General features: G+C 36.3%; 4 protein-coding genes across 4 annotated transcripts; 1 reads left to right on the top strand and 3 right to left on the bottom strand.

Annotated features, from left to right (window-relative positions):
* The first annotated feature begins 11,362 nt into the window (after positions 1-11,362).
* On the top strand, positions 11,363-12,258 carry LOC18016656 (zinc finger protein 2). Its single transcript, XM_006401134.2, has one exon. The coding sequence runs from the start codon at positions 11,514-11,516 to the stop codon at positions 12,087-12,089; it is 576 nt and encodes a 191-aa protein (XP_006401197.2). The 5' UTR covers positions 11,363-11,513; the 3' UTR covers positions 12,090-12,258.
* Positions 12,259-15,534: 3,276 nt separating this feature from the next.
* Positions 15,535-16,608, bottom strand: LOC18016655 (probable xyloglucan endotransglucosylase/hydrolase protein 12). The gene is made up of 3 exons (XM_006401133.2): positions 16,330-16,608; positions 16,048-16,241; positions 15,535-15,925 (listed from the first exon to the last, which is right to left on the bottom strand). The coding sequence occupies exons 1-3, from the start codon at positions 16,600-16,602 to the stop codon at positions 15,535-15,537; spliced, it is 858 nt and encodes a 285-aa protein (XP_006401196.1). The 5' UTR covers positions 16,603-16,608.
* A 1,530-nt stretch (positions 16,609-18,138) lies between these two features.
* LOC18016654 (probable xyloglucan endotransglucosylase/hydrolase protein 25) lies at positions 18,139-19,672 on the bottom strand. The gene is made up of 3 exons (XM_006401132.2): positions 19,354-19,672; positions 18,798-18,991; positions 18,139-18,693 (listed from the first exon to the last, which is right to left on the bottom strand). The coding sequence occupies exons 1-3, from the start codon at positions 19,633-19,635 to the stop codon at positions 18,312-18,314; spliced, it is 858 nt and encodes a 285-aa protein (XP_006401195.2). The 5' UTR covers positions 19,636-19,672; the 3' UTR covers positions 18,139-18,311.
* Positions 19,673-20,306: 634 nt separating this feature from the next.
* Positions 20,307-21,512, bottom strand: LOC18016653 (xyloglucan endotransglucosylase/hydrolase protein 22). The gene is made up of 2 exons (XM_006401131.2): positions 21,163-21,512; positions 20,307-21,068 (listed from the first exon to the last, which is right to left on the bottom strand). The coding sequence occupies exons 1-2, from the start codon at positions 21,418-21,420 to the stop codon at positions 20,478-20,480; spliced, it is 849 nt and encodes a 282-aa protein (XP_006401194.1). The 5' UTR covers positions 21,421-21,512; the 3' UTR covers positions 20,307-20,477.
* Positions 21,513-22,770: the final 1,258 nt, after the last annotated feature.

Genomic DNA, 22,770 nt, shown 5'->3' with positions numbered 1-22,770 from the left:
CGCTCACGGTTTTTGGGCTCGGCCAATCCTGGATCGCCTTGATCTTTTCTTCATCGACCTGGATCCCCTGCGAACTCACAACAAAACCTAAAAAGACAACGTGATCCGCACAGAAAGTACACTTTTTAAGGTTTCCAAAGAGTCGTTCACGTCTAAGCACATCTAATACCTTTTTCAAATGCTGCACATGTTCATCCAAGGTCTTACTGTAAATTAAGATATCATCGAAGTAAACTACCACGAAAACTCCTATGAACGACCTAAGAACATGGTTCATCAATCGCATGAATGTGCTAGGTGCATTAGTGAGTCCAAAAGGCATAACAAGCCACTCGTAAAGACCATGCTTAGTTTTAAAAGCAGTTTTCCATTCATCACCTTCTTTCATTCTAATCTGGTGATAGCCACTTTTTAAATCAACCTTAGAAAATATGCATGCACCATGGAGCTCATCTAACATATCGTCTAGCCTAGGTATAGGATGGCGATACTTAACTGTTATGTTGTTGATGGCTCTGCAGTCAACACACATCCTCCAAGTTCCATCCTTCTTAGGCACGAGTAAGACCGGCACGGCACATGGGCTCATGCTTTCGCGAATGTAACCCTTGGCCAATAGTTCTTCCACCTGTCTTTGCAGCTCCTTGGTTTCTACGGGGTTAGTACGGTAGGCAGGTCGGTTAGGAAGGGTAGCTCCGGGCACGAAGTCGATCTGGTGTTCAATTCCTCTAAGAGGTGGTAAGCCGCCTGGGTCGTCTTCCGGAAAGACATCAGCAAAGTCCTGCAAAACATGAGAGATTCTGCTCGGTAAATCCGGCTCAGGGTCAATATGGCTAGCCAAAGCTTCTTTTAAGATGAGAAGGACAAATGTTTGCTTTGTAGCCAAGGCATATTTCACCTCGCTAGGCCTCACAAGAAAAGATTCTTTGCTCACGGGATTTCCCTCATAGGCCATTTCTAGGTTTTTCTCAGACTCTCTCTTTTGAAGTGAAGTGTTTTGGGATTCGCTCATAATACCTTTTCCTTTGGTATTCTGCTCCAGCTTAACTTGATCGAGATAGACTTCATGTGGTGACAAAGGTGCCAAGACAATCTTGCGACCTTGGTGCTCAAAAGAATGTTTGTTTGAGAGCCCATCATGGATCGCCTTCTTGTCGAACTGCCACGGCCGTCCTAGAAGTAGATGACCGGCCTCCATAGGTAAAACATCGCAAATGACCTTGTCCTCATACCGTCCAATAGTGATAGGTACAGTGACCTGTTTGGTGACCTTGAGTTGCCTCTGGTTGTTAAGCCACCGTAGGTTGTAAGGATGAGGATGTTTGCGGGTCTCCAAACCCAACTTGTCCACCATGCTAGTGCTCGCCACATTGGTGCAGCTTCCTCCGTCAATAATCAGACTACACACCTTTCCTTGGACCAGGCACCGGGTGTGGAACAAGTTTTCCCTCTGGTCTTCCTCCTTGGTCCGCTCTTGTGCCATGAGAACACGTCGAGCTACTAGTAGCTCTCCCGACACAGCTCGCTCCTCGGTCTCCTCCTCGTCATAGATCGGCTCGGTATCTTCCTCATGATCGGACACGATTTCTCCGGTGTCGAGCATAAGCATAGCCCTCTGATTCGGACACTTGTTGGCATAGTGTCCTTTCCCACGACACTTGAAACACTCGATGTCTCGCGTCCTGGATGAGCTGGCTTCGGTCTTGCCTGGGTTCGGCTTCGAGTCCATCCTCGGCTGAGTGTTGGATCGGGAGGGATAGGTTGCCTTATCGTCTCGGTAATTAGGTCGCGAATTGGCTCCAGGGGTAAATCGATTGGTTCCCTTTCGCTTAAGCTGTTGCTCCACCAAGATCGCCTTGTGTAGCATCTCGGCCATATCATTATACTCCTGTAGCTCCATTCGGTCCTGCAAGTCACGATTCAGACCACTTAGAAATCTAGCCATGGTCGCGTCCTCTGGCTCGAATACGTCGGCCTTGAGCATTAAGCGTTCCATCTCCTGGTGATAATCCTCCACGGACTTAGTCCCTTGCGTAAGCCTCCTAAGCTTGGTGTGTAACTCCCGATGGTAGTGGGATGGTACAAACCGTTGCCGCATAAGAGTGGCCATCTCGTCCCAAGTTTCCACTGGCCGTTCACCGTTCCTATGCCGGCTGATCATGATCTGGTCCCACCAGTCTATGGCATAGCCATTGAACTCGGAGGCCGCCAAGTTGATCTTCTTCCTCTCCGATAGATCCTGGCAGTTGAACACGATGTCCACCTTCTTTTCCCATTCTAGGAAAGCATCTGGGTCATTCTTTCCATAGAAAGGTGGAATCCGCAGCTTCATGCCTCCTAGGTCATTATCGTTACGACCTCGAGCCTGTTCAGCTTCTCTTCGTTCATGGATGGGTCGCGGAGGTCGTCCTCCTTCACGTCGGAAATCTCGGCCTGGGAACTGATTGCCTCGGTCGCGGTCTCTTCCAGCTCGGCCTCGGGGTGCACCACGGTTTCCTCGCGGCCTGACTCGGCTACTTCCGGATGAGTGATTATCCGCGTAGAAGGGGTTTTCAATCTCCTGCTCGAAATTCCGGTCTCGGCGGATATGTATAGGCTCCTCGCGGTTTTGGTCGTTGGCCTCCTCTTGCCTTGGCTGGACTTCTAGCCGATCCATCCTTTGGCTCATTCGCTCCACCATCTCGGTTATTTGGTTAAGTTTGGCCTCCATTTCTCGTGGAGTATACCAGCGAACGTGATTTCCTTCCTTGAATGTATAGAACTCGCAATCTTCCAACGAATAGTCAGATGACATGCACGTACCTCGCAAAAATAACAAACACGTTAGTATAAATTCTTTCTAGTGTTTCTCTCTTTGATTCACTCACTCTCTTATTAATCTCACAAACCCACACAAGATTTTCTTCCGGTTCTAAAGGAGTTAATCGATTCACGATGACTGCCCCTAGGTTCCCTTGGTTTATCAAATGTTTGAAGGAGAAGAATAAGAATAGATAGATAGAGAAGAATACGATTTCCTTTTTTTTTTTTTGACTTTTGAAATTCCTTTTTTTTTTTTTTTGAATGGACTTTTCGATTTCTTTTTTTTTTTTTAACGGAAATAACAGAAGAAATGGGATGCGAAAAGGCGGAAGTTAAAGAGATAGATTGACACTACCGATTAAGCAAGTGGGCTCTGATACCACTTGATATGATCCTCCCAAGGAAATTGCACTTGCTCGTTTGGTAGGGATTGATAAACTCGGCCAGATCGGTTTGATCGGAGAGATGCTAAGGGGTGAGGGGTTGCCTCGAAGATCCTTAGGCCCAACTCGCGAAAAACGGGAACTGAACAAGGGGGTGATGACACCAAGTGATGATCTCGCGGGTTAAGGATGAACAGGCGTGAGACTTGGCCTCGAAAATCCTGTTGCCCCAAAACTAGATTGAACGAAATCGAAAACAAGATGCAAAGAAGGCTGCGTCGAATCCTATGGATTGAATCCGATAAACCCAAATAAACTTTCAAGGCTAACCACCTAAGAAAGGAAACTCAAAGAGAACAAAAGAAAATCTCGAAATTTAGATCAAAAGTGAATGAGAAAATACAAAGGGTTCGATCTCTTTATATAGAGTCGTGAAAGAAGTGCAAAAGACAGAAATAATAAATACATGCATTGAATTCAATCAAGGACCACTCGGCTTCCTCGGATGACCGATTGACTTCTCTTGCGCGAATGGCCTTTCATCTTCTTGTAACGCCTTGTAGCAAATTCGGATAAGGAAAGATGTGGGCCTTAACCTCATTAAAACCCCACCCGGTAAACCCCATGGGACAAACCCGGATGCAAGGAAAAAGAGTGCTAAGGGGCCGCATCGTCCGAATAAGCTAAGAGGGTTACAGCTCGGTCGCTCGGTGTGGCTTCTGTGAACTTGGTCATCAGATTGGTATATAACCTCGAAATGGCCAAGGACAGCTTCTTAGCTCGGGACCGTGTAATTGGACCAGTGAGCTCGGTCAGGTCTGGACTTGGGTCGTTTACCTCGGCCAACTTTCCTTCCTGAACCTCCATCTCGCTCAGCTCGGCCATTTGGTCCTGATTTCCGTCCTGGACTAGTCCTTCGGCCTGACCCTCAGTTCGCACCTCGTCCATGCTTGTATCATTTTGTTTCTAACTACTAGTGTAAGGAGAATGGTTTCAAGTTTCTAGTGTAAGAAGATGTAGAAGATTGAATCTCTTTGCTTTGAATGTTTTTCATAACTTTGTCCTTTGTTTGGAAATAAACTTGAATTTGTTTTTGATTGAATCTCTTAGCTTCTACACTTACAAATTACACATGTTTAGTGACTCATTACATATGTTTAGTGATTCATTAAAGAACATGATTCTTATGATTGTCAAAGAGAAGACAAACCTGATACCAAAAACAACATTGTTCAACAAAAGACATCTTAGTATCAAGTACCAACATTGTTCAACAATAACCAACACCTGATACCAAAAACAACCCAAATCGGATACCAAAAACCAACAAAATCCGATACCAAAGACCAAAAACCGACAAAAGGTTCAATACATAAGATGACCAAAGTGATCCGATACATTTGAAAGCTTAAAACCAGACTTCTTCAAACTAGAGTTCACCACCTTGTCCCTGCGAACACCTAAACCAAGGTGCCCAACCTTGAGCTGCTTGAGCCTCTGTTTGTGATCCATGAGACTCGGTTTGTGAACCATGAACTTCTGGTTGGGTACCGTGAGCTTGCCTCTGCGAACCATGTGCTTTCCTCTGCGAACCATGACCTTGTCTCTGATACCCGTGAGCTTGTCTCTGTGATGCTCTTGGTGCTTGTGGAGCTTGTGAAACTGTTGGTGCTTGTGAAACTTGTGAAGGTGTCTGTACTTGTGAAGCTTGTGATGGTTGTGTAGCTCGTGGTTCTGAAGCCCCTTCAAATGATGTTTCCTGATTCACATCAACAAACATAAATGAACTCATTAAGTTAAGGGTTTAAATCAACTCAGATTCTACAAATAAAAAAACTCACAAGCCTTTGCACATTGGTCTTCGGAGACAACCAAATTGTACACATTTTTGATATCAGCAACCATCTCCTGTTTAGTCAACTTTGGATTCACTCTAAGCCTTTCCGAGTATAGCCAAACAATTGTTGATACCTTCAACATCTTACTATAACCCGATCTCACACAACAATGCTTGTTTATGAACACCTTTATCTGCATTTTGTGCTTCCTCTTCTCATAAGAACAATACACTCTCCATGGACAATCATCTTTAGTATCAGAGCATTTCGCACCAACTTTTATAGATCCTGATCTGTAGATTGTGATGTCATATCTAGTTTTGAGTGAATACCTTAACACTGCAATCTTGAAATCTCTGGAGTGTTGAAAGTTTTTCCCAATGCTAGCAGTTCATCAGGTTCCTCGCGATCTCTGATTCTTTGTTGTTCTTCTGCCCGCTCATCGTCATCTTCCTCAGAATCGGATGACAGTGGATTGGGTATCTTCTCATCGTCCCATATATCATCTCCACTATCTGCATTACTTCCACCTTCTTCATCTCTAACTGCATCTCCGAAATATTCAACTAAATCTTGGCATTGCTTTTCGGGTATTGTTTCTTCGTCTTCTCCTTGTGCTCCTTCTACTTCTGCAGCATTCTCATCTCCTTTCTCACCAACTGTTTCATCAGCGTTCTCATCTCCATTCTCAACCTCATTATAATCTTCATCACCTACAACCGCGCAGTCATCATCAGATAGAACCTCACGTTCAGTCTTATCATCGATATCATCTTCGGGATTTACGCTTACGCCGTGATGATGATGAACCCTTCTTCTCTTTCGTTTTATTCCCTCCTCTCGTCCTCGCCATGGCGCGATAGAGATAGACAGATTCGAACCACGCTTCAATTTGGTGAAATCGGCTTCAATTTGGTGCAAATTGGGGGTTTGAATCGAGTTGGAGAGAAATTTGGGGGTTAGGATTTAGAATCGATTTTCTGATTTGGGAGTTTGATCGTATGTTTTCATTTTGGAGATAAAATAGGAACGACGTCGTTTTGTTTTAACAGAGGATTAAACGAGGATTTGACCCCGTTAAACTGGTCCGTTTTTGGACGTCGATCCTAATTATAACGAGTCAAATATTGTTAGCGATTTAAAACAGAGTTAATGGAAAGTTGGTGTTTAAAATTTCCTACGTGATAGGTGGGGATTAAAATGGCCGAAATTTGAAACTTGAGGATTTAAATGACCATTTTCCCATTATAAAACTATTCTGAATTCATCTATTAAAACTATACTTTTGCATTTAACAATATACTTTTAGCTTTGGTCAGACACAGGAAGGCCTATCATGCATCAACCACAACTTCTCTGTTCTTGACTCGGTTTTGATTTGACTAGCGTTAAAAAAAAACGATTTATGGGGTGTAAAGAGAACGGAATGAAAGATGGCATCACCGAGGAAACCCCCTCTCCCTATTTCCTCTCCCGGACAATAGAAAAATTGATATGTGACTGAAAGATAGCGTCACAGTCAAAAATTTAGACCATCATTCTCATTGTTATCAGTTTCATCAAACATGATTAAAGTCTTACTTATAGCCACCATTCTTTTTCTCGAGCTCTAGACTTCTAGGTCACGTTCTTAGTGATTGGGGAAAGGGAAAATGAATGATTCAAAGTCCTCAAATTAACTAGGTTTTTTAAGTTATAAAAAATACCAAATATATCCTTTCTATTCTGAATTGTAGTTACTATGTTTTGAAATAAAAAAGACAAGATTTCTTTGTGTTTCCGAAACGCACACGTATTCCGATGTGCTTCCAATATTGATTTTTGTAGGAATTACGTCTCCACGATGTTTCCTCCGAGTTTTTTTTAGTTCAGAAACATTTTTGAAATGAGAAATAAACGTCAAAGGAGCTTCATGGAAACTAGGTACTCTATAGTTCATACAAACAATTCAGATCTATCCACCAAATAAAACACATTTTTTTATGAAAATATTGTTATTCCTTCATCAAGACAAATGTAAAAGATGCATATTTTTTTGTCAACAAGATTCATACATGTATAGTGGAAGACTTCATCAACGTTTAACTCAGTAGTATCGAGTGATGTTAAATAAAACACATTTGTGTTATGAGAATATTGTTATATATCAAAATATTGAATTTCTATGCAGTGTAAGGATACACAGTATACACAGTACTTTTAATGTTTTTTTGTTTCAGTACTTTTAATGTTTTTCTCCACATATATTAAATATCTAGTTATAATCAACATTCCACCATTAAATAACTATAAGGTGTTAATAAGTTATTCAGTTCTACTTCTACTATCTACTATCATACAAGATCTCTATTTTACTATTCATCGTACTATTACTATAGCATACCATTCACGAACACAAACCATGTGGATTTGATATTAAACTAAGATATTGTTATTAGAAGTGGACAAAGGAAAAACATGTTCACAACCATTCCCGTCTAAGTTCTTTCAATGGATATATAAATACAATTAATATTCATAGATATACAAATCACAGACCAAATAGTTGTTACAAAGTAAAAAGACTAGGGTATGCTTTGACTGATCATAGTATACATATCAAATTATTTTTAATCTTTATTTTTCCTAAATATTAGTTAGAATTTGTATAGAAGTAACCAAAGAAAATTAACATGAACATAGCAAATCATGTGAAACAAATCTTGTTATGTTGTGTCTGTGATAAAGAGACAACATGCTCAGCGCAAACTTAGCCGACTGTTTAGATTATAATCCCACAATCATGGTCTAATCTGGTTCTAATCATTCCCTTTTTCTTCTCTTTTAATAAAAAATCGACAGTCGTAAAAAAATGGATTATGAATTTATTAATCTAATAGTGATCAGATCTGATTCTCCCATGCTTTCTTTTCTCTTTCTTGGTTTTTTTTTTTTTTTTTGCTTCTATCTCTATGTACGTGGACATAATGGGAGCGTTATGTGTCTCATTTTTTCTATTGGTCGAAGTCGTACGCCGAAATTACATAAAACCAATCAACTTGATGAATATGTTTTTAACAATCAACAAAAATTAAAAATTAATGATTTTTTTTCCTTTAGCTTTATAAGTCAGTCCCATTCAGGCATTCACTTCCCATGTGCCATCCTGAGTTTGCTAGAATAAATTAATTAAAAATTTATTTGGTTAAAGTAGGCCCAAATTATTTAATTAAAATACAGATGTCTTTAACAAATAATTAATTGGTTCAACCTATTTATTCCACAACTGTTGTAATGTAAGAGCTTTCTTAACGAAGCATTTGTCTATTTTGATATTAATCAACTAACGTGGAAATTTACGGTAACCAAATTATTTTTGCCAACAAACATAATCCTTATATATATGCAATTACATACATATATTTTTGCCCACTAGTTTGGCAAACTAGCACATTGCTAGAAACAATAAACAATGATTTAATTAATCTCCAACCTTTAAATAAAAAAATTGTAAAGATTTTTTCACGAAATACCATTTATGATGGACCAGTTACTACTTTTAAAATATCAGTCAGTATAGATCAAGATAATATTACATTGTTTAATTGTATGAGAATTAGAAAATGTGAAGGTACATGCATAGATTTAGAGGTTGGAGACTTGACTAATTAAACCAATTTTGATATTCTTGTTCAACAAAAGCGTCATAATGGACGCAATCTATCGTATAACTTATCCGTCTGCGTTTCGTCCAATTACTTCCTTGTAAACTCCATAGTTACAATATAGCATTGAGATATAAATAAAAAGTATATACATATAATTATGTATTGTAGACTAATCGTCACATGAAGTATTAATGTCATCCCATCGTAGGACAAATAGATTTGAGGTGGACAGCAACATAGTCCAACCTTCTTTTTTAATTTTATTTTGGTCGCCTCATCTTCCACGTCTCCTCATAATCAAATCACATAATTGCATTCAGATTCCATAAGAGCCACACAAAAAAACTACGCCGGAGTGTTAAACATGATTTATCATAATTGACTGCTGGTACGGAAATAACTATTTACATGCATGGACTCCTCTTTTTAACCAAATAATTAGGAATGTTTGAAAATGCATTCTTCAACATTGTAGTAGTTAAAGCCTAAAAGGATAAAAATTTGAAAGTTTACCATTGTTATATAACTTTTTTTTGTGCAACATCATGTCACCATTGTTATATAACCTTTTGTATCATTAAAAATGGTAATTATGTCGGTTTCGACCAAAAATATACTAATATTTTTCTAATAAAGTGTTCAGTTAGAGTTTTGATCCAGTTTCATGTTAGTTTCATTTTTTAATAGTTGAGGAATAACAGTGACCCAAATTAAATTGTATTTCATATGACTCAGTATAAGATGTTTATTAGTCAGCTTATTTCAGATTTATCAAAAAAAATAATCACTAATTTATAAAGAAATTTAAGTTTCAGTTTGATTTTAATTTTCCGATTTACAGAAACTTATCTATCTACATGTTTCATATTCATTTAACCTTAGCCTTACGCTTCTTCTATACCTGGTTATTCATCATTTGCTTCATGTAACTACTTCACTTGTGTTTCACTTGTATTTGATCAACTTGTAATTTCATCTTTTGCTCAAATGTACTCACCAAAAAATGTCCCTGTAAAAAATTTAGAGGACGAAGAAAAAGGGACATTCAAATAACATGTTTTGACTAATCATTCTTATACGGCAAACATTATTCGATATTTTATAAGAACCCATGTTTGTTTGAGTCGAACATGATGATTCTAAACTATCCGACATTAGGTTTTTATGGTTATTATCTGTTTAGAAATAAATAAATGATCAGTCCGTTTCACTTGGCTGGTTAGCAAAGTACCATATATTCAAAAATCGATCGGACCCATAAGAAAATTAATTAAAGAAAGCGAAACAAGCATGAGAGATTAGTACGAAAACGTAATCTCTCTCAATCTTTAAACGACAAAAGTCTTAATGAAACATATGTACAAGTGACATCGATTTGTCTTCATTGATCTAAAGTAACTAATACTAATTGATGATTTGAAACAATTCAAACTGAAATGACTTCTACGATTGTAAACTCACGAAAGGCAAAACGTGATATATCCAAAGTGGGTTCACTGTGGCGCAGTCCACATCTTATCTGGTACGAACTCGTTGTGAACCGTTGGATGGAGAGATTGATCGTACGGTGGGCGACGATTTCAATTAATTGGGGGTTAACATCATCTTACATGTTTAAGCCGAGTCAAAAAGCTTTATCACGGCAAGTGTTCATTGCCATTACTGGAAATTTGATAAGAGAGCTTTAATATTAAGTCTTTCATTTTTCATAAATAATTTAGTGAACCTAACAGCTGTTTTGATTGAAACTCTATATACCTTCTATCTAGACATTTATGCCCTTTTTACGATAATTTTTTTCTCTTAGTTGCATTTTATGATTTTGTTAACCAATTATTTGTTTTCACTCACGGAAATTAAGGAAAAAAACTAATCTAACCCCTCTATCTACAGTTTATGAACTGCATTACTTTTTATAAAAAACTATGACACTTGATGCTTTTGTGACACTTGATGCATTTGTGATACTTGATAAATTTTTGTGATACTTGACGCATTTATTATAAATTTGAAACGTACAAAATAAAACTATTTTGAATGATTTTTTTTTTTCAAAATCAAACGATTTCAGATAAAACTGAATATATTTAACAACCACATGTAACATGTATGATAATTTCATTTTGAGCATGACATCATCGTAAGCGATTAATTAGTAAAGTCACATAACTCGACTTTTCTATTTATATGATCATCATCGTTATCTCATTATTTTTGGTATAATTTAAACTTCAACATAAATAGATTTCTTGGTCATGCTTAGAAAATTTTTGGTATGATTGAAAAATTCTATAGAATTTGCATATACCGAATAGTCTATAAGTCCAAAGAATTAAGCAAATGTATGGCATAAATTAGTTCAACAAAAAAGGCCTAAAATCAACTACAATGCTCAAAAACTGATATCTTATGTGTCTGGTCTTAACAACAACCACATGGGACATCATTTTTAAGGTGTTCAACACATTAAAACGATACCATTAGATATAATTCTATTATCTCAAAGATAAATAAATTACTAATAGTATATGTATTAGGTAATAAATAAAACTCGGAGGAAAATAATATTAGATGGACCGACAAAGGGTTCAAAGGGTGCCATTAATGGAGGCGACAACACTCGGATCCCCACTGATTCTTTCAGCTTCCATGTCTCATCTCTCTCCCTCTCTCTCTCTCTCTCTCTCTCTCTCTCTCTCTCTCTCTCTCTCTCTCTCTCTCTCTCTCTCTCTCTCTCTCTCTCTCTCTCTCTCTCTCTCTCTCTCTCTCTCCATACTTTACAGTCGAAGTTGCACCCAACATGAGTTTTGTGCAAACCTACGCACCTTTACACCTTAAATATAATGCCCCTCAAGCCCAAACCCTTCAAACACACTTCTCTCCTCTCTTTTTCTCTCTCTCTCTCTCTCTCTCTCTCGTTCCCTCTGTCTCTCTCGTTCTCTTTCCCTTTCTCTAAACATTTAGAGATGGACTATCAGCCAAACACATCTCTACGTCTGAGCCTACCAAGTTACAAGAACCACCAACTAAACCTAGAACTTGTTCTCGAGCCTTCTTCTATGTCTTCGTCTTCTTCTTCTTCCACGAACTCATCATCATGTTTGGAGCAGCCTAGGGTCTTCTCTTGTAACTATTGTCAAAGAAAGTTTTACAGCTCTCAAGCTCTTGGTGGTCATCAAAACGCTCATAAGCTTGAAAGAACCTTAGCCAAAAAGAGTCGTGAACTCTTTAGATCCTCAACCACTGTTGATTCCGATCAGCCTTACCCGTTCTCTGGTCGGTTTGAGCTATACGGCCGTGGCTACGAAGGATTTGTCGACAGCGGCGGCTCGAGGAATTTCTCAGGCCGTCGTGTGCCGGAGAGTAGTCTTGATCAGGATCAGGAGATGAGTCACCTTGACTTGTCGTTAAGGCTCTAAAAAATAATCTTCTATTTTGTTTAGTCACATTATGATATCAATTGTTAAACCTTAAATTCATTGTTTTCGATAAGTCTATTACTTATTAATTAGCTATGCTTGCTTTATGTTAAATCGGATTCACGTTGTAACTATAGTCCTTAATTCAAAACAAAATTTCGGTTTGGAAGATGATACCTTTTTTTTTTTTGGGTTGTCGTTTTACAAGATTTTACTAAAAGAAAAGTATTTTTTTATTAAGTAAAAAAAGAGAGAGAGAGAGAGATGAGTATTTCTATCATATGGATGGTTATTCTAATTATACATCGTATGAGCATATATATTACTGCATTATAAAATGGACGAATGTCGCTTATATATCATACATTATTGATCAATATTACAATGTGCCCCGACAAGGAGACATGTGCAGCGAAACTATACTTAGTTAAGTAAGTTTCTATATATATAACATTTATCCACATATGACACTAATAAATACATATCTATACGTATCGGTATCTATCCGTATATTTACTAATAATTCCATATTCCTCTATTGAACTCATTACGTCATCTAGTCATAAGTTTTTTTTCCCACATATACCACCAATATTTTAATGAATATCCGAGGTTTGATATTTTCATCTCTATACATTTACTAGATGAGTATTTTCACCATGTTCGGATTATATATCATGCTTGAATATCAAAACTTTTAAATAATATAAAGTTAATTTATATAATGGACATTATTCACTTTAAGATGTTATTTACTCTAACATTTAAAAATAATGATGTAGAATTGAAAAGAATACGTCTAATTTTAAATAATCAAATACATAACATCTTAGATCTACAATTTTTATTACTGACAGAAATTTAAAATAGCATGGTGAGATTTAATTGATTGTTAAAACATTTTTAGTGTATATAACCTTTCTGACGTTCAATTGTCATCACTTAAAGGTTTCGTTTAAGTACACACTCAAAGAACGGAAAAATCCAAAGTCAATAGACAGCAAAGTTTTGTATCATACAACAAATTGATTCGTATTTTATTAAATATTCTATATTACAATATTTTCGAACTATAATATTTATTTCTTGCTTATTCATTTATAAGAATTATATTACAACTATTTTCACTAATTTGTTTTGGAATCAATTTAGAACATATATCACCATAAGATCCATAAATTGTGCCGTTCTAAAAGTAAAATAAATAAGAGGGGACTTATCACGAACAAAGGTTGTTGACATATCGTTATTTGTTGAATTGTAAAAGTTTTCAGCCTCCTAATGAGGAAATCTAGTTTCGTAAAGTTATTACATGTACTTGGTACTTTATTATTCATCATGCATTTGCTTCTTGTTTTTAAGCATATGACAGCCGGCAATACCATAGTTTACAGTGCCGTATTGAAATTAATAAAAATAGTTGCAATTTTTTTTTTAATCTGGAAGAAAGTTAAGAATATACTTCAATATGGCACTGTAAACTATATTACATAAGGTGAAAATAATATTTGTCTTCAATTATATATGGCTATCTAATTTTATTTTAGTTGGTTAACCGGTAATTAACAAGTGTACAATACATTATAAAATTAAGAAAATATAATAGACCCGAGTGAAGGTATATCTAGTGGCGTGTATGAGCGAGAGAATGCATGAAATAAAATTAGGACATTTAGTTCAATAATTCAATGTCTGAATTGAGCAAGTCACGATGATCACTTCCTTGAGATAATGTTTCCCTTCTTGATGGCCCAAAAAGTAAGTAATGTTAATTTGAACACAAGAAAAGTTCACCAAGAAAATGAAAAAGCGGATGCCATATTAATTAATCTAGGACACCTTGAAATTTACATTATAACACCTTCTATTAATTTCAGTTTTTTATGAAACAAAGGATACCGAGTGTTGGAAACATAATCCAAGTTAGTTTTATAAACATCATAGATACCAAATTTTAGACTTACGGTTGATCATGGGTTTCATATAATAATTATTAACAACTTGTACTTAAACCAAACTATGACAAACCGATGGTTTAAAGTTTTTCATAATTTGCTCGAATAATTCATTCTAAATGGTAATAAATTTAAGCTGTGTACGTTAAATATTTTTTCATGTTTTTATTTTCTATAGATTTAATTTAGGCTTAAGATTTATCATCTTTTATAACAAATAACCGATTTTTTGTACGGTCACCATTCAAAATAGTGTCAAGCCGGTTTATCGTTAAAATACTTATCATCTCTTTCACGTCGGAACCGATACATGGAATCTTGATAGCTTTCGTTGACATGTGACTGAAGAGATGTGTAAGAGATGAGTGTTGTCGTCCAAATACATATGCAACCTTCTAAACTTTATTAGTTACCAATCTTGTCCATCATTTACAAGAGACCAACAAGTTTTCTAATGGAACTTCCTTTGTCATTATCTCAATTTAATCGATCTTCGTTTTATTTTTCTTGTTCTACATATACCGAGTAAGAGTTTCAGACGTAATGAACTAACATGTGGGTCCAAACGGTGTCGTATATCAAAGTCTTTTTTTATTAGATATACCATATGGTTTTCTTGTGTCATAAAAGAAAGAGAGATTAGACATGAGTTAGAGTAATTCTACTACAATGATTATGTTCTGTTTTGTGATCAGCCAGACTTAAGAAATTCTAAATTTTATGTATGTGAGTTTAAAAAACGATTATGTAGTTAAACATCTGTGACATGAAAGTCAATCATTTTGAGTTGAATTATCGATATATAACATTGATGACTTATTACATCTTTAAGAAAAAAATTACGTATTTACATTTAAAAAAAAATTGTGATTTTTTTTAGCATGCACGTTGGTTAGAAGTAAACTAATACAATTTTTTAAAAGGATTCCATACCCAAAAAAAAAATGAATAGTTACATCTTGGACGGTCTTTATATTATTATTATCCATGGGAAAGTTCCACCAAAAAAATTCTTATTGTTATTAAATATTAATGATTTAGTTATCCTGTTGGTTTGTGGTTTCGGTTTAATCATGGTTTAAGACATATTCAGCTGGTTTGAGTTTAAGTGAACCACAAGTTTGCTGACGGACTTATTTATGTGTTGAAAAGCCCAAGGCCCAGGTGAATAAATATAACAGAGAAATCTCATTCTATTTCGTTACTTTGTTATGTTATCATAACAGAATACTCTGTTTTTGCTCTGTGTTATGTCAGAAAACTCTGTTTCTTTGATCTATTCTCAGGTTAGTCTGCTGGTTAGGTTCGAATCAAATTTTATTATGGTTTAAAAAAAAAATCAACAATATCACCGTAACATGAAATATCAACTACCCAATAAGGGAAACAAATTTTAGAAACTCAAAAGAATAACCAAATCATGAGGTAAAAAATTAGAAAGAAAGAAAGAAACTGCATCAAGTGCTTGAATTTTCTCGGTAAGACAATGATCAGCCGAGGTTGCACTCGGTGGGTAAGCCTTGAGGGAACCTCTCGTAATCAGTACAATAGTTATAGATCATGAACTCATCTTGCACCCACTTCATCTGTCCGAGCTGGTTGGAGCTAAGTGTAGTCCACATCCACGAGTTGCTATTGGCATTACACGTAACCCAATTCCATATCGAGGTCCTGCTACAACAATCAACATCGTTGAAACTCCTGTAGTAAGCGCTGAATGGAGCGTTGGTCCAATCGGTCTTGACTCTACCTCCCTGCGTGGCCCAATCATCAGCTTCCCATAGACTCGAGTAGATCTTCATCGGCTGGCTCTTCGGGTAAGCCACACCGTGAGCCTCGTTGTTCTTGAACACCCGGATTGGGATTCCGTCCACTAGAAAGCTTTTGAGATTCCAAGAAACAAGAAAAGACACAAAATCAAGAACGGTGATCGATTGGATCAAGCTTCTTCTTGATAAAGGTTAAGGCCTAATGATATTTTTTGATTGAGCCACATTACTTACATGATGTTGAGAGGGTTCCAAAGGACGGTGTAGGTGTGGAAATCAGCAGTGGGATCGAACCAGAGATAGAACTGCATCTCACGGTTACCTTTACCTCCGGTGAACACGTTTGTATGTAGAACATAAGGCTGTCCAGTAACATTTCCCAAGAACTCGAAATCAATCTCATCCCATGTCTCGCCTTTAGATGAAAGCTGTGAAAACATTCTTAATATGATCAGATTCAAACTCAATGCAACAAAAAATTCACAAGAAAACGGAGATAGATGTTATGTTATGTACGTAATAAGCAGTGACTGTTCCGGCTGAGTTTCCGGCGACAAGTTTCATCTTCATATCGATCTTTCCGAATAAATACTCCTTTTTGGATTGGAAACCTGAACCAGAGATCTTGTCGAGAGTGCAAGTCAAGAGCTGTCCACTCTCAAATATGTTGGCACGACCATCACCCCACGTGATATCGAAGTTGTCGTAGAAACTTCCGGTGGATACACCAATCAAGAGCACAAGAGACGACAACAACAACAGAGACTGTTTGGTCGCAAAAGCTGCCATTTTTCTTTGCTCTGTTGTTGTTGTTGTTGTTGTTGTTGTTGTAAGTAATTGTTTTGCTGATGGTTTGAATATGATCGGAGTTTGGTGTTTATATATAGAGAGACGTTTTAGAAAACGACTGCATTAGAGGTTCGTGGAGTCCCATTATCAACGTGGTAGTCGTACACTAACGATTTTTTAAATTATATCATATGGATGAATTATGTCAACTTATAAACATATATTAGTCGTTCAACTTACATATAAACTATACATGTGGGTGATGTTGTTTCTTTCTTTTAGCTAGATTTAATTTTCTTTATTTATTTGTTCATGCATTTAGCTCAAACTTATAAGTCTGGTTCATATAAGAAATTTTAATAAGAAAAAAAAAAAACGTTTCTAAACAGTTCGGTTGGCATTTTTAGTTAATTTGTATAGTTAATTAAGCAATAACTCGAAATATTTTATTTTGTTTTGGTTTTTGATAAAATGGACCGACATGTTTTCGAAATTTAGAACGGACATGTCAGCCACATACAGTATTTAAGAATTGTCACGCATAATTTATTAAGGCATTATTAAGGCAACTACGTGAATTATTCTTCAGAGAATCAGAGTCTCCCATTTTTTTGCATAATACTCAAACAGAATTCAGAATATTCATTTCAGGTGGATAAATCTCGGTCAATCATAGTCAAAAGTTCAAAACACTCGATAGTTTATCATGGAATAAAAAACCGATAAAAATCACCCACATGTCATCTGCTTTTTATTCCTATTTTTGAATAGTATGTAAAATTAATTCATCAAAAATAATCGTTTTTACAACAAATACTTCTTTCTGTGAAAAAATTTGGGAGAATAATTTACTTCAATCTAAACTAATAAAAATTTTGATCCTCAAGCAAACCATGCTTCCATTCCTCCTTAGTATCTAGAGAGTATCTATTATCCCCATAGCTTTCGTATTCCTGTGCTTTCTTATAGGCTATAAATTAAATATTTGATTGTACCAGTTGCACATAAGTAACAGTTTAAAGTTTGGGGATAACTCAAACTAACACACGAAATTACATGAAAATCAGAGATGTAATTAAAAATAGTGCATAAGCAATATATAAACACAGATATTATTGATAAATGAATAGAAAAGGAGAGATATAGAGAAGAGATAAAATCTCACTGGCGTAGTTGCTGGTAAAGCAAGCTATGGTTGAGAAATTAGCTTTAAGATATTAAGAGAGATGAATTTTTGACCAGTCGATGAAAGCATATTTTTCTTTATATTAGAGTCGACGAAAGATATCTTTTATTTCTTAACTCGCCGCATTGGTAATTACATGGGAGAGCTACCGGCGGGTTTGTAACTGGTAACTTTTTTTGAAGAGGTTTGCATGGAAAAACTGAATGGTGGTTCAATCTGAGTGTATAAGTTCTTTCTCACTTTGCAATTCATTGGGAATTGTTTTGTTAGTAGACAGATGGTTGAACAATGTATGGGATTAATATTTCAAACACAGATGATACATATTGTTGAGAAAAACCCATCATAACTGATAATTCACACGCGTTTTATTATGTATATATACACAGAACAGAGGAATTTTGTTTAACACACAGACTCATTACATTACATACATAATTTGGATGAACCTATATACATATATACTACTAGCTTCGGAGTTTTTCGGACCAAACATTAATTTTAACTAGACAAGTTCCCAAAACTATTGAAGACGACACTCCTTTGGAAATCCCTGAGGAAACCTTTTGGAGTCGGTACAATAGTTATAGACCATGAACTTCCTCTGCACCGCTCTCATTTTATCTACAGCCGTTAGATCAAGCCTCTGAGAGAACCATCTCGGTGAGACCGCAGAACAGGATGATCTTCCTGCTGAGGAGACACACGCGTCCGCTCTAAAGTTTCTGTAAGAAGCAGTGAATGGTGCGTTGGACCAGTCGGTCTTAACAAGACCTCCTCTTGTAGCCCACTGATCAGCGTTCCACAGACTCGAGTAGAGCCTCATCGGCTGCATTTTCGGATACGGGATCCCTCTATGTTCTAGGTTCTTGAATTGTCTTATCGCAATTCCATCAACCATGAAACTGCACCAAAATACATATATATATTATGAAAGACGGATTAGATGTTATCATGTTAAGGCTTTGAAATTTCTAGTTATAAAAAAATAAAATAAAAAAATACTTACACGATGTGATGAGGGTTCCATAAAACAGAGTAAGTGTGGAAATCAGCCGTTGGATCGAACCAGAGATGAAATTGTTGTTCTCTATCACCTTTGCCTTGAGTATACACATTCGTATGCATCACGTACGGATCACCAGTTAGATTACCAAGAAACTCGAAATCAATCTCATCCCACGTATCACCTTTTGACTTCAACTGCATCAAAAGCAACCACGAACCGTTACTCATGTAAAAAAAAAAAGCATAGAAGACCTATCAAGTAATATCAAGAACATAGAACTATTTGAATACAAATATTATTTGCAAAATTTATATTAAACGTATATTTAATGTGTTACTTTTGTTATTTTAACTAAAGTTCCAATTTATTTACATATTCAACATTTTCTTCAATAGTTTTTTTTTTTAAAAATTCTAACTAGCTTATATTTACTTGCATGTTTCATAGCACATGATAAAAAAAACACCCATGTGAGTCACACACTCTAATCTATATATATAAAATCTGACATGGTAATATCATATAATAAATAATTATGATGTTGTGTAACACTAACGTAGTAGGCAGTGACGGTTCCGGCGGAGTTCCCGGGGACAAGTTTGAGCTGCATATCGATTTTTCCGAACAAATACTCTTTCTTGGTTTGAAAACCAGAGCCGGAGGCTCTATCAAGGGACAGAGTGAGAAGCTCTCCGTTGTTGAGGACTTTGCCACGACCATCACCCCAAGTTATGTCGAATTCTGTGTCGAACGTTCCGGCGAGAACCAGGGAGAAGAAGGTCGAGGTCAAAGCGGTGAGTGTGAATAGTAGAGATAAGATCAAAGTGGAACGGTCCATGCTTGCTTGTGTGTCGATAAAATGAGAATTGATTACATTCATTGGGACCTTGTGTGTTGGGGGACTTTATACAAGGGAGACTAGTCTTACTCCTTTTGGAGTTTAGTTCGCCGTTTGTGACTCTTGTGTTGCTTATTCTGTGAACAGCTGGTTCTTGTTGTGAAGCAAGCATTTGTTTAGTATTGCCTCATGCTACGTGTGCTCGTTCTTTGTTTCGGTCAAAGTCTGCCCAATCCGGTTCGGCTTATGTTTGGTTTTTGGTTTCACCTTCTTTATTTGGTTCTGCCTAAACTTAGTAGTTAGTATGTTGTTTAGTTCAGTTAGGCAAATTTTTATCTTAGTTATGTTTGGTTGTGGATAAAAAAAAAAAGAAAAAAAGGAAGATAGATTAATATATTCTTATGAATAAATTAGTTTTAGCTCTATCAAATTATCTTAGTACTATGTTTGAATTAGGGGTTTATAAATTTTTAGAGCTACATCAGTTATATTAAAACCGGCTTAGTTCGGTTTGTGTGGGATAAAATCATAAAACTAATGATACCAATTAAGTTTACATATACAATTTCAGTTTGATTTCGATGTAATTGCTCAACTAAACAAAAGCGGCCATTTTTGGACAGACTCGGGAGCATAAAATTAAAACGGAACGAACTACGAGAGCCTTTAAAAGTGAAAAAAGATATATTGTTGTAACAAAGAGAATATTGCATTAACAAATTAGTACAAACGAATCAATATAATTCATGTGATCTACCAATAAAAACAAAAGAATTTTCATAACCAACAAAGAAAAAATAATAAACTAGACTTTTTTGTTTCTCTTCTCAACTCTTTACTCTCTACGCAGCTAAGCACTCTTTAGGAAGGCCTCGAGGGAACCTTTTCGAATCGGTACAGTAATTATAGATCATGTAGTTTCTCTGCACCCATCTCATCCTCTCTTGAGCAGTTGAGTCAAGCTCCTGTGACAGCCACGAGCCAGTAGTCCCCTGTTTCGAGCCACTTGGACAAGAAGACTTGCCATTAGACCAAACGCAAGCCTCTTGGTTGAATCCACGGTACGAAGCAGTGAAAGGAGCTTTAGACCAATCGGTTTTCACCAAACCACCTCTCGTGGCCCAGTCATCTGCGTTCCAGAGACTAGAGTACATCCTCATTGGTCGGTTCTTGGGAAACAGAGTGCCTACAGATTCCATGTTCTTGAATTCTCTGATCGGAGTTCCATCGACGGTGAAGATGATTCGTTGTGGGTTCCACAGAATCGTGTAAGTGTGGAAATCAGCTGTTGGGTCGAACCAGAGTTTGAATTGCTGTTCTTTGTCTCCTTTGCCTTGTGTGTAGACATTCGTGTGAAGTGTGTAAGGATCTCCACTTAGATTCCCTAAAAACTCGAAGTCAATCTCGTCCCATGTTGTTCCAGGTGATTTCAGCTGCAAGAAATTAAACAAACCCATCAGTTCTAATTCGTAATTATAATCGTCACAACTGCAAAATGTCAAATTGAGATTTGCTTATTCAACTTACGTAGAGTGTAGTGACTGTTCCTGCGGAGTTTCCAGGGACGAGCTTCATTTGCATGTCGATTTTACCAAACAAGTACTCGTTTTTGGACTGGAAACCAGATCCAGAGGATTTGTCAAGAGATAAAGTGAGAAGCTCTCCATTGTTCTTGATCTGTCCACGTCCATCTCCCCAAGTTATCTCGACGTCTCTTTGAAAATTAGCTGAAACAGAGGAGATGATAAGAGAAAGAAACAGAGGAAGGAAGTAATTGGTCGCCATTTAGAGTTTTGTTTTTGGGGTTTTTATTTGTTTGTTGTTGTTCTTCTTCTATTGGGTTTTGGTTTGTGATTTTGAGGGTTTATGGACGAATGCATATGTATTTATAGTAGTGGTCGTAGGTCGAAAGAGGAAGGTTCGTATATGGTGAAAGGGAAAGGCGCGTTTTAGATGCAACAGCTGGAGATTGGGCCATCTTTGTAGTAAAAAGCTGTCTTCAATTGGCTTTGGAGTTCACGCGGTTTGTTGAGTAATCTTTTCTTTTTTCTTTCTTTTGGGTTTAGTATTTTGGATAATAATATTTTCACTTTTTTTTGTGTGTGTTAGATTTAATCAGATTTGGGAGTTTCGCTATAGAAAAAAATGATGGCTTTGGGAGCTGGATACTTTTACCACCGGCTTGGACCGACTTTGACAGAGAATGAGTTTTCCTCTAATAGAACCAAGAGATTCCGTTAGAACAAAAGAACAAACGAAATGTTTAGTTTCAAAAGTTCATAAGAATGCTGACAAAAAAGTTTACTAGGATAAGGTTATAATTATGAGTTTTAATTTTATTTATTGGTGATTGTAAAACATCAATTCATCTAACGGTTCTACAGTGTTTCTTAATGATAAAAGAAATTAGATATAGTTATTTTTCCATTTTTCAGTTTTTTTTTGGTTTGTTTCTGTTAACATCTCAATTTTCAGTTGATTTATTTAGTGGTTTTACAATTTATAATTCAATTATCTTGATTTCAATATTCATGGTTTCAATATATAACTCGAAATTAAAACTCATTTAAGTTGAGTATTTATTTTTCATTAATAAATTAAAAATTTAATGTGGTGGAAGAAGAGAGATGCCACGTTAAAGAGATAAGGTAGTTGTTGGGTAAAATCATGATTTTTGACTGACTCAAAATGTTTGATGTCGAAGTGGTGGAGACAGCTAAGGCATTCAACTTGATGACGGTCGTGGTCCGGAAGTTTCTGTAAGTCCAAGTGGCTAGATCCTTTGAGCAGTCCGAACTCTTACGTAAAGTCTAGAAATCTAAATTTGATCAAATCCTTGTGTAGATATCTACGAAAAAAGCAGTTGTTATAGATTTGAACTGTTGACGAGTTTTTGTACTTACATGATTTCACGATTTGGGTTTAGAATTCTTTACTCTTTGAAAAAGAAAAACACTGGAATTGACATGTATGAATCTTTAAACAATTTCCATGATAGCGATTAAATTTCCTCGTAATATCTATTTGCACTTTGTTTAGATTTTTCTTAAGTTTTTAGGTGAGAAAAAAGATTAAATTACCCTTGTTACAAAAAAAAAGTTTAAATACAAATGACCAAAGTAAGATACTATTAAG

The sequence above is a fragment of the Eutrema salsugineum genome, unplaced genomic scaffold, assembly GCF_000478725.1.
Source record: "Eutrema salsugineum unplaced genomic scaffold, Eutsalg1_0 scaffold_2, whole genome shotgun sequence".
In the NCBI taxonomy this organism is placed as follows: Eukaryota; Viridiplantae; Streptophyta; class Magnoliopsida; order Brassicales; family Brassicaceae; genus Eutrema; species Eutrema salsugineum.
The sequence above is the reverse complement of the archived record's forward strand: the minus strand, read 5'-3'. Positions and strand labels throughout refer to the sequence as shown.